This window comes from Myotis yumanensis, unplaced genomic scaffold (genome assembly GCF_028538775.1).
Source record: "Myotis yumanensis isolate MYYU_CA2020_CCGP unplaced genomic scaffold, mMyoYum1.0.hap1 SCAF_6, whole genome shotgun sequence".
In the NCBI taxonomy this organism is placed as follows: Eukaryota; Metazoa; Chordata; class Mammalia; order Chiroptera; family Vespertilionidae; genus Myotis; species Myotis yumanensis.
In genome coordinates, this window is record NW_027223757.1 from 38815768 (window position 1) to 38828354 (window position 12587).

The window sequence follows — 12587 nt, forward strand, 5'->3', positions numbered from 1 at the left end:
AAATTTGGAGATAAGTGCTCATGTGTTAAAATTGTAAAGCAAACCTTTCTACAAATTAATATAATTTGCCTCTAAGAAAATGTCTATTAAATCCAGGGTACCTGAAATTGAAATATCTTGATGTTTGGGTCTGTATCCTTTGGCTTAATAACGTCTTCAATTACAAGAATGATAAAAGCTGAAACAAAATCCTTTAATTCAATCAAAACTGAGCTAAATTTTAGGAAACAAAGAGTGAGAATCAGATACAGAACTGCATAATATTGGAAGCTAAATATACAAGATAGTAAGACTTCATAAGAAGTGGATAGAGTTCCCTTGAGGAATTTTTGTTTGAAATGGCTGCTGTGATCATTATAATAAATAGCACTATTTTATCCTTTTGAATTAAGATGGTTAATGCAAACAACTCTAAATTGTACAGTAGTTCCAAAGAGACGATTTACTGTTTTCTGCTTGTTTTACATTCTGGAACAAGTTCAAAGCTTTTGATTTTGCTTGATTGTGTGTGTGGTTTTTTAAAATAGCCTGGACCTTGAAATTAATAAGTTTTAATGAATACGATTTCAATATAATGTTTCTGTAAAAATCTTCAGATTTGAAAATAAGGTATGTTTGACCCAGAGTCCCTACATTGAATATATCAATAGTGCATTTTAAATACAACAAAATGAACACATTGGAAAGGTTAACTACTAGTATTCTTTTGCATTTGCTTTTCTTTCTATATTAAGTATGAATATTAGCATTGTAATGGCTCCCAAAATGGGGATATTGAAAAAGTACCCACCTGACAGAAATAAACATACAGAAAATAAATTGGGTTAAAATTTCATTAGTTACATGAAATTTAATTTTATGTTCAAAATGGCTATTACTGGATTTTCATGTATATTAGTTAAATGCTGTGCTTACAAGATTTTTTTGCTTAACTTATGACTGAAAAAATTGGATCACAGCTCTTACTATCCAGGTGGGCAGTGCCACTTGCCAGAATCTTTGCACATAACCCTGTTTTTTTCTCTATCAAACACAAATACTGCCTTGCTCCTAAGCCTTCAGAGGCCTTCTGAGGTAAAAATGCAGATACATTTTTTAAATTGTTTCTTTTAATTTTTTATCTTGTTTTTAGGTTGTGGAACTTTTAGCAAGTGCCCTTAGGGACTTGGTACAAGGAGTATACCATGAAAATTCTATTTCAGCAAAGGTAAGGATTTGGTAGTCATTGTAAAATGTTAGTTTAAAAACCCTTGTGGCAAAACTAGAATTGATGAGTGAAAATGTCGTTTTTGTTTTCTGTTTTAATTGCACATGACATTTTTTTTAGATTAGTGTTTTGGCTACAAATTCATGGCCATACGCTTAGTACATCACAGATTTAGCCAATTAAAACAACCTCTTATCCTCTAGCTGGATTCACAGTCTGTTCAATCTGCAGCAGCCCAGTAGACACCAGGATGCTGCTGGCAGGTAGCACTGTCACAGATAGGCAGGCTGGAGGGACAGCTCGTGCTAAGGTGACTTGGGCCCAGCCTTGCCCCAGAGGAGGGGCCTTCCCAGTCCCAGAGGAGTAGGCATGATTTCAAGAAGATGACTGTTGAGGGCATGAAGGAGGAATGTCTTTTATATCCAAGATCCAGAATTTACTGCACTATTAATTATCAGTGATAAGAATCTCAATGGTTTCACAGTTGGGTTATTTTGATAAATTTTATAGATCTAGAATTAAGGTTTTTACTCACTTAGCAGGACATCTCAAGAAGAGGTAGGTTCTCTCTCTTTTTTTTTAATGTAGTTAATACATTTCACTAGGATATTGAATGTGAAGCAATTGCTTCATTGACCACCATCATCATTTAACATGGTATATACTATTATAAGGAGTTCCTATCATAGTGTTTCACTGTTATAGCTTCTGTATTAGCAGGATTTCACTCACTGCAAATGAGAAAAAGTATGCATGTATGCACATCTTAAGCTTTTTGACATTTCCATTTGAAAAAAGATAAATTTTATTGGAAGTGAAACATAGAGCATGAGCAATGTGGATAAGAAATTGGAAAGTATAACCCAGGGAGTCTGTATGGTTCAGAAAGTGGTTAGTGAAATGTGAAGAATTATACTTTTGGACGTCTGCTAATATTCAGGGCAGGGAACTACAGTTCCCAGTAAGCATATACAAGGTCACCCAAGCAGCATAGTGGCATGTGATGACCTGGTAGGATATATGACCACAGTGGTCCCCCTTTGCTGTGTTTGTCAAAAAGATACCATAATACACCATGGCTAAAGGTTAATAGCAGATTGTAAAATGGAGGACTCCTGGTTTAGTTCCACTCATAGTAAGTCATCCTGTAGATAGCCTGATGAAGATCGATAGCTAACCAGGCATCACTATGGTAAGTATTCACCTATGTTTTTACACTTAATCTTCACAGAAATCGTACTAGTCTATGCTACTGCATTTCTCTTTTAATGTATGTGAAAACTGAGATTTAGAAAAGATTAAGCAATTTGCCTACAGTCATACAACTTGTTAGTTGAGATTTAAACCCCTGAGCTCAGGCTCTTAACCTCTCATTCTACTGCCTCTATAACTAAATGAAACCTGCTTTGCTAGTATCTATCTACCATACCTGGGATTCACCTGTATATGATGAATACAGTGACCTCTTCTGGCAGTCAAGGCATTGTTTTCCCCTGGGATATTTTTAAGGTGTTCAACTTAGTTTTATGTAAAATATTAAATATCCATTAAGTTTGAAGTAAAAGTGTTATTGGTTTAAAGGTTCATGATTTAGCCACTATTGCCATTTGCCCACTATAATTAGCCCAGTTCATTAATAAGTTTGTGAAGGTTTGTTGAGTACTTTCTATATGTCAGGAAGATGTAGTAGAAACAGCAATAATAAATGCTTAGATAGCACTTTACAGTTTGCTTATACTTTTTTCTACACAATCACCTATGAAAAGGGGACATTTGTTGGTATACCCACTTCATAGAGGTAAAGCCTAAAATTCAGAAGTGACAAATGGCAGGAAAATATAGTGCCTGGAAATTGTTAATGCATATTTTGACAGGGACTGAACCCAGGTTTTTTTACTCCAAGTCACATATTATCTGTTTCTTCCTGGGAAGAAGAAAACATGAAGCAGCAAAAAAGTCTTTGAAGGACTGTTGATCATATATGACCTACCATGTAGCAAGCAGCAGTTGCTGACTTTGATTAGTGAGTAGGTTTTACTCAAAAGAAACTATAGTAATACTTTGTTCATCTGCCCTCTTTCCCCACCACCTCCCCAAACACAGTCCTTTAATGCACTAGAGACCTTTTTTAAGCAGTTACATTTCTGAATATAGCCAAACTATTTAAAATGCTTTTTAAAAATATATAATGGAGGACAACCAAGATGGCAGCATAGGTAAGCACCTGTACTTGCTGCCTCTCACAACCACATCAAAACTCCTACTAAAAGACAAAACAAATATCATCCAGAACCAGAACAGGAAAGCTGATTGAGTGGAAGTTATACAACTAGAAGGAAAGAAAAAAGCGCATTGAAGCTGGTAGGAGGTGTGAAAGTGCGGAGGTACGGAGGCGCGCGAAACGGGCTGGAAACTGGGTGCTCTGTGGAAGGAGATACAAGCTCCTGATTGCTCTGAACTCCAGTTCTGGGCAAGACTCGGGGGACCCAGACTCATACAGGGAGAAACTAGACTGTCTGGCATCTGGCTGGAATGCAAGGGCGGCTTTCTCTCAGAGGTGCTCGCAACGATCATCGTTCCTGCATGGGGCCACGGGACACAGAGACCCAGGGACATCTCCAGAGAAGGGTTGACTAGCAGCCATTGCTGTTTGCTCTACCCTGATAATTCCCTGAACCCGCCCCACCCAATTTACAACCCCACCCAAGCTGTGCGCAGCAACTTTTGCATATGAATGGCCTGTCATTTTGCAACCTTAAACCTAACAATCTGCAGCTGGATCAGAGAACTCCAAAGCTTCCAAAAGGCCTAAGACCCTGCAACAGCAGCTTGCATTGCTTCACAGCTGGGCCTCAAACCCCAAACAAAGAGGAGGAATCTGAAGATCTCTCTGTAGCTCCTGGTGGGTGGTCTCAGGCAGTGGCTGACTTTGCACCTCCTTGGGGATCCAAGAGACAGTGTACCCAGAGGTCAGTGTGAGATCATATAGACTACAGCTCTTCACATCCATAAGCGACACACTCAAGGGGCAGACTCAGTGAGCACCAAAGCCCCACTGAGACATCCAGCACAGCAGTTCTCCCATTGTAGACACAGCTGGCCCTCACAGCCAATTGGCCTGGAGGTCAGTTCCTCCCAGTGTTACCAACAGCAATCAAGGCTTAACTACAAGACTGTGCACACAGCACACAAAGGGGTGCACCAAGAGTGTCCACCTCAGGTAATTGGGGAGACTGAGCCACTGGGCCCTATAGGACACCTACCACACAAGGACACTCTCTCAACACAGGGAAGCAGCCAAAATGCGGAGACAAAGAAACATGTCACAAGAAAGAAATGGAGGAAATCAAACTACTACTGGATATAGAGTTCAAAACCACAGTTATAAGGTTACTCAAGAATCTTCTAGAAACCTCTGAGAAATTTAGTGAGACCCTCAAAGATATGAAAAAGGACCAATTAGAAATTAAGCATATACTGACTGAAATAAAGAATAATATACAGAAATCCAACAGCAGACTAGAGGATCCCAAGAATAAAGTCAAAAATTTGAAATACAAAGAAGCAAAAAACACGCAACCGGAAAAGCAAAAGGAAAAATGAATACAAAAATATGAAGATAGTGTAAGGAGCCTCTGGGACAACTTCAAGCGTACCAACATCCAAATTATGGGGGTGCCAGAAGAAGAGAGAGAGCAAGATATTGAAAACCTATTTGAAGAAATAATGACAGAAAACTTCCCCTACCTGGTCAAAGAAATAGACTTACAAGTCCTGGAAGCACAGAGAACCCCAAACAAGAGGAATCCAAAGAGGACCACACCAGGACACATCATAATTAAAATGCCAAGGGCAAAAAACAGAGAGAATATTAAAAGCAGCAAGGGAAAAACAGTTACGTACAAGGGAGTACCCATACAACTGTCAGTTGATTTCTCAACAGAAACTATGCAGGCCAGAAGGGAGTGGCAATAAATATTCAAAGTGATGAATAGCAAGAACCTACAACCAAGATTACTCTACCCAGCAAAGCATCATTTAGAATTGAAGGTCAGATAAAGAGCTTCACAGATAAGAACAAGCTAAAGGAGTTCATCACCACCAAACCAGTATTATATGAAATGCTGAAGGGTATTCTTTAAGAAGAGGAAGAAGAAGAAAAAGGTAAAGATAAAAATTATGAACAACAAAGTGACAACAAATACATACCTATCAACAAGTGAATCTAAAAATCAAGTGAATAAAAAATCTGATGAACAGAATAAACTGGTGAATATAATAGAATCAGGGGCATAGAAAAGGCGTGGACTGACAATTCTCGGGTGGAAAGGGGGGTGCGGGAAGAGACTGGACAAAAATCGAACACCTATGGACGAGGACCATGGAGGGTGCGGTAAGGGCATGGGGTGCAGTGGGAACTGGGTGGAGGGGAGCTATGGGGAGAAAAAAGGAACAACTGTAAATCTGAACAATAAAGATTTATTTTATATATATATATATATATATACATATATATATATATATATATATATATTAGAGGCCTGTTGCACGAAGAGGTTCGTGCAATAGGCCTTCCCTTCCCTTGGCTGCCGGCACTGGTTCTCCTCTGGCACCTGGGACCCAGGCCTTCACTCTGGCCGGAGCCTTCAGTCTTCGCGGCTCTGGCTGCTTCGCGCCTATGTATGCAAATTAACCGCCATCTTTGTTGGGTTGATTTGCATACTCTCCTGATTGGCTGGTGAGCGTAGTGGAGGGACAGTCAATTTACATGTTTTTCTATTATTAGGTAAGATATATATGGAGCAAAAAAATTGCATAGCTGAACTGAGGCAGTAGGTGTGGGGTTTTTGTTGTGTGTGTGTGTGGTTTTTTTAATAATATATTTTTTATTGATTTCAGAGATGAAGGGAGAGGGATAGAGAGAAACATCAATGATGAGAGAGAATCATTGATTGGCTGCCTCCTGCACACTTGCCCCACACTGGGGATCAAGCCTGCAACCTGGGCATGTTCCCGGACTTAGAATCGAACCCAGACCTCCTGGTTCACAGGTGAACGCTCAACCACTGTTTAGCGTGTCTTTTTGATCCTCCATTTGTGCCCCATGTTCAGTTTACGTTAACCACATTTCTCTACCTAACCGGAAAAGTTCTGGTCCCTGAACCCACCCCTTCTCTAAGTGTACTTGCCATTGAAATGACTTTTCAGAATTCGGTTTTTCTGACTTGGCCCAGGAGCCAATTCAGAGGCAAACAGAGCACTGCCCCACATAGAGTTCTTCAAGGTTTTCCTGTTCTGCCAGGACCTGGGAGCCACCACAAGTGGAGGTCACGTGGGAAGTGAGTTGCACAACCTCCCTAGCCTTGGGCCAATTCAGTCACAAAAGAATTGCTTTGTGATTTAAAATAAGCTGCAAGCCACTTCATCTGTCTAGGGAGAAGTGGATAAATAGTGGTCTGTTTTCTGTACAGCTGCTACTTGATGCGGTGCTGGAGAATCTATCTGGCAATACAAAAATAGCTTTCTGTGGAGCAGTGTCTGTGTAATGAGGGAGATGGGTTAAAGCACATGGAGGGGAATTGGAACTGAATACGTTTGAAATCACCTTCTCCAGAAGTTTGTAGTGTAATTATCTAACCCTTCTTAAAACTTCGAAAATGTGTGTGACTTATTTTAGTAATACAGATTGCAGATAAATTGTGATCATGTAAACATTCAAAGTAATTCAGGAAATTCATCCTTTGTTCTAGTTTTCAAAAAAAGCATTTTTATTTTTAGATTTGCTAGTTTGTGAACCATTTCTTCCTTAGAATAAAAATTAGTTAATGTACTTTCTTTAATGTTTATAAAATCTCCCCTCTCTACTGTTTTTTCAATGTTAGCTAATTGAAGAAAGAAGCATATTAAATAGAAAAAGTGCATTTTATTTTTTTTAAATATATTTTATTGATTTTTTACAAAGAGGAAGGGAGAGGGATAGAGAGTTAGAAACATCGATGAGAGAGAAACATCGATCAGCTGCCTCCTGCACACCCCTCACTGGGGATGTGCCCGCAACCAAGGTGCATGCCCTTGACCTTCCGGAATCGAACCTGGGACCCTTCCATTCCACAGGCCAATGCTCTATCCACTCAGCCAAACCGGTTAGGGCGAAAAAGTGCATTTTAAATGGTCGTTTGCCATTCTGAGAATCAAGCAGCTGTATACATTGTACTCATGTTACTCACTGTACACACTAAGTATTTAACACTTTAGCAAAAATCTTTGCTTTAAATCCACAGACCTTTATATCTAAAATCTTTTAAAACATAATTATCTTATTATTATAACTTATTTCCTAGTTAGAAAAGAATACATGTTCATTAAATAAAAATTGAAAGCATAGAAAAAGGTTAAGAAGGAAATAAAAATTATTTTCTATAAACCATCCTCCAGAAATGAGTCATGATTATATTCTAATGTATTTCCTTCTGGATTCATTCTGCATTTCTCCCATTTTGGAATATATAGATATAGATATATACTGATTTACTCCCTAGAATAATCATTTTTGTTCCTCAGAAATATAATTTTGCCTGGCCAGTGTGGCTCAGTGGTTCAGTGTCAACCTATGAACCAGGAGTTCACGGTTCAGTTCCTGGTCAGGGCATATGCCTGGGTTGAGGGCTAATCCCAGGTGCAGGGCATGCAGGAGGCAGCCAATCAGTGATTCTCTCCCATCATTGATGGTTCTATCTCTTTCTCCCAATCCCTTCCTCTCTGAAATCAATAAAAACATCTTTTAAAAAGAAATACAATTTTAATGGCTACTTAATTGCTTTATACTACTATATTATAATTTACTAAGCCATTGCACAATTTTTGCATACTTGTTTGCCTTTTTTTTTACTGATAGAAACAAAATCGTTATGAACATCCTGTATATAAAAAATTCTGAGCCCTAACCGGTTTGGCTTAGTGGAGAGAGCATCGGCCTGCGGACTCAAGGGTCCCAGGTTTGATTCTGGTCAAGGGCATGTACCTTGGTTGCGGGCACATCCCCAGTAGGGAGTGTGCAGGAGGCAGCTGATCGATGTTTCTAACTCTCTATCCCTCTCCCTTCCTCTCTGTAAAAAATCAATAAAATATATATTTTTTAAAAAATTCTGAAAGTGAGATTTTTTAATTAAAAAATAAGAATTTTTGCATGTGAAAATTTGCAACATATTCATATTGCACATCCTTGTGCAGAAAAGGATTTTACTATCCTTAGAAAAGCCTATTTGTAAGGTTGACCCTTGACTGGCATCTGGGAACCTAAATTTTAGGAGTGTTTTCACCATTCTCAGCAGTGTTTCTACACACAGTGTGGTTTATGCTCAACATCTACTTTACTTCTGGGAGACTGAGATTTTGGCACCTGCTAGGTAGAGGATACTTGCATGACCAACCCCAACAAAAAATCCTGAGCACTGAGTCTCCGATGAATTTCCCTGGCAGGTAACACATTTCATATGTGTTATCACATGTGTTCATTCACATGTGTTAATTCTGGGAGAAATTAAGCACATCCTGTGTGACTTCACTGGTAGAGGAAAGACTCTTAGAAACTTGCACCTGGTTTCCTCCAGACTTCATCTCATGTACCTTTTTCCTTGGCTAGTTTTGCTTTGTATCCTTTTGCTGTGATAAGCCATAGCTGTGAGTCCAACTATATCCTGAGTCCTGTGAATCCTCCTAATAAATCATCAAAGCTGAGGGTGGTCTTGGGGACCTCAACACACTCTTTTTCTGACTATTATTTATTTCCCACCCATTCCTGTTTCCTTTCTAGGAGTCTAATCAAGGTCCTCTGCAAGGGAAGTGTCTTCAACTCATTTTGGTGTTGAGATGGGGAACAGCACACCTCTTCCCTGTCTTCAAAAGTTCTGCTCATTAGGTTGGCCCCAGTCTTGGGAAAATGAGGTTTTAAAGAAAATCCAGTTCTCTTGGAAAAGAACTGGTTTTAACAGAATCACTAAAATTGTAAACATCCATTCTATTTTTTTTTCCAAGCACAGATTATGTTTTCAGTCAACTATGCTCTTATGAGGAATATTATTATGTTTTTGTGGGACAAAATAATTTCTGTCCATTTATTTGTTTTATCTTTATGCTTATCATCCTTTGGCTCTCAGGCAGCTTTCAAGTCCAATATAAAAGTAAAGAAATAGTGAAAAGAATGGAAAGGTAGATTCTATCACATGCATGAAGACTGTAATGCCAGATTGTAGCACTAACATCATATAGTAATTGAGATAAGAGAGGGATTGAAGACTTTTAGACACAGGAATAATATGATCAGATTAACCTTTGGGAAAGTTAATTCAGCAGTCATTTACAAGAGATTGAAGGGAAATGAGAACAGTCAGGCAACCAAAATAATGAATGCCAGAGGTGTTCTCCGTCTTCAACATGGTTGGCCCCTTCTTGATATTTTATCTCTACTTCAGTACTATCCTCCCAGAGAGAACACCCCACGCATCTGAAGTAGCCACCCTACTTAATTCTCTTTTTCTTAATCAAAGTTGTCATCATTTAGTGTTTTATTTATTCTTTTTAGTCTCCTCCTATAAGAATATAAGCTCTATAGGAAGAGGGATTTTATTTACCATTGTATTCCCAACCAGTGTCTAACACATTAGTAGTAGCCCAAAAATATTGGTTAAATTAATGGTATAGAAAGGTCTAGAATGCTTAGAATGGAAGATTTTTCTCTTTTTTGGGCGGGGCGGGGGGGACACCTTTATTGATGTGCAACAATCTGCAAATATTTAAAGTGCACAGTCTGGTGTGGTTTGATATATATGTGCACCAATGCAACTATCATCACAATCAAGATAATAAACATATCTATCACTCCCAAAGAGTAGGCTTGCTTACTAGCTTGCTAGAAAAGCAGTGGTTCCCCAAAACACAGTATTCTTTAGCTATAACACAAATCCACTGAAGGCATAGTATCCATCTGAGCCCTTTTCATTGCCCCTGCAGGACTTGGGGCCAAGAGTAACCAACACAAATATGTTGATATATATGCTTCTTGCTGTGCCACGAATAATAAAGTCCTTTGTGTATGACCCAGGAGACTTGTGTCTTCTGTTGGCATCTGCAAAACAGTAACAGGCTAACTCATTATTTTATATGGCACGGTAAAACCAAATCTCAAACCCAACAACTATACCCTCCAATACGATGTTGAAGTGGTGAGAATGAACATCCTTGCCTTGTTCCTGATGCTAGAAGGAAAACATTCAGTATTTTATCATTAAGTGAGATACACGTTTTTGTTTTTGTAGAGGTTCTTGATTAGTAAAGAAGCTCCGTTATATTTCTAATTTCCTGAGAGTTTTTATCAGGAATTAATGTTGGATTCTAACAGTTTTTTTCTGTTTTTACTGATCATAATTTTATTTTTTAGCCTTTTTCTTTTTTAGATTCTTTTCTAGTGTGTTAATATGGTGAATTAATGGGTTGATTTTCAAATGTTAAACCAACCTTGCATTTCTGAAATAAACCTCACTTGATTATGATGCAATTTTTTATATATACTAGAGGCCTGATGCACGAGATTTGTGCACTGGGGTCAGGGGGGTGGGGTCCCTCAGCCTGGCCTGTGCCCTCTTGCAGTCTGGGAGCCCTTAAGGGATGTTTGACAGCCGGCTTAGGCCCTCTCTCCACAGGCAGCAGTCGCCTAAGCCAGCAGTCGGACATCCTTAGCGCAGCCGCAGAGGTGGGAGAGGCTCCCGCCACCACCACTGCACTCTCCAGCCATGAACCCAGCTCAGGGCTTCTGGCGAGTGGCGCTGCCCCCTGTGGGAGCGCAGTGACCATCAGGGGGCAGCTCCTGCCTTGAGCGTCTGCCCCCTGGTGGTCACTGCGCATCATAGCGACCGGTCGTTCCTCCATTCAGTCGATTTGCATATTAACCTTTTATTATATAGGATTGTAGGATTTGATATGCTAAAATTGTGTTTATTTTTAAAAATTGTGTTTATTTCTGCATCTATATTCATGAGGAATATTGGCCTGTCATTTTTTAATTCTTTGTAATGTCTTTGATGTGAGTACCACAATAATGCCAGCCTCAAAATGAATTGGGAAGTATTTTCCTCTTTTTAATTTTTTAGAAGAGTTTGTGTAGAATTAGTGCTATTTCTTCCTTAAATGTTTAATAATGTTCACTAGTGAAGCCATCTGAACCTTTCTTTGTGGGGACTTTTTTTTTTACTACCAATTCAATTGCTTTAAAAACGATCAGGCTATTTAGGTTATTTATTTCTTCTTATCAATACCTGTAAGTGCCCTCAGATATTCTGAATGGTACATTAGTAGAGACCTAGGAAAGCATCACCAATGGCATTAACAATAGGCATCAGGGTAAGCTTGTCCTTCAGGGCCTCATGTCTCTCAGCCTGATGTTCTTCTGTCAAAATAAACGTCTTGCTCAGCAGTTTTTTCCAATAAATTTTAGTTTTGTCACAGCTAAAAACTTGCTTATACGAATAACTGTCTTCTGTAATTATTTTCTTAAGTTCTTCGGGAACTTCTCTGCAACTTCAGTAACAGCTGAACACTCTTTCCAGTAACCTTAGCTATGAAACTGCCCTCACTTCAGAAAACAATCAAACCACCCAGAACTACCTGTAAATTCCACTTTTACAACACTTTCATCATCATCCAGTGCTTTCTGTTTCAGCTTATAAAAAAGACTGACCAATTTCTCCTTAAGTATAAATAACTTACCAGAATACAATACTTTGTACAACCATCAGTTCACTCAGGCAGTAGACTTTCTCTTTTATCTATTACTGGATACTGACTAAAAGAGACCCTTTGCTACTGGCATAACCAGTAGTAACTTTGGTTGCATGCAAGAATCTCTCTGCATGTAAATAGAGCGAATGGTAGACACGGGCATGTTCAACTCATGCACAATGTCTTTATCGCATCTACCATCATTGAAATGCTTAATTACATCCAGTTTTGCACAAAATGTACATCCTTACAAGCTCTCTTAGGCTTTCTGATACTTCAGAGCACACATCTTGCTAATGGACAAACAGAATCAATTGAGATGAGGCTCAAATGCTCACAGACACAGTTCAAAGCTATGACGACTTGATGCTGAGATGCTGAGTGTAGTTCCCAGGGAAATAGCTTGGTGATGTCACACTTGCTGCTCGGGGTATGCACTACCTCTATAATGGCTCACTGAAAAACAAACACTAAACACTCTTTACACTTTTTGCCTTCTTCTGTAAAAGCAAAAATTCTCTTCGGATTTCTGTCAGTTAGCAAAAATAGGTACTAATGTAGGTCTTTCGCTGATACTTTTACTCATAACCTGTCCCTCACACTGTAC

The 12587-nt window shown here is 39.0% G+C and overlaps 1 protein-coding gene across 3 annotated transcripts in view; it reads left to right on the forward strand.

The window, feature by feature from the left end:
* PDSS2 (decaprenyl diphosphate synthase subunit 2) overlaps window positions 1–12587 on the forward strand; it is a 200474-nt gene that overhangs the window by 130948 nt on the left and 56939 nt on the right. For 2 of the 3 annotated variants that reach the window (XM_070419293.1, XM_070419296.1), the window contains exon 4: window positions 1133–1207. The exons of the other annotated variant lie outside the window; for it this stretch is intronic. In XM_070419293.1, coding sequence (XP_070275394.1) covers window positions 1133–1207 — 75 coding nt within the window. The remainder of the gene's footprint in view (window positions 1–1132; window positions 1208–12587) is intronic. 3 annotated transcript variants of the gene reach the window in all.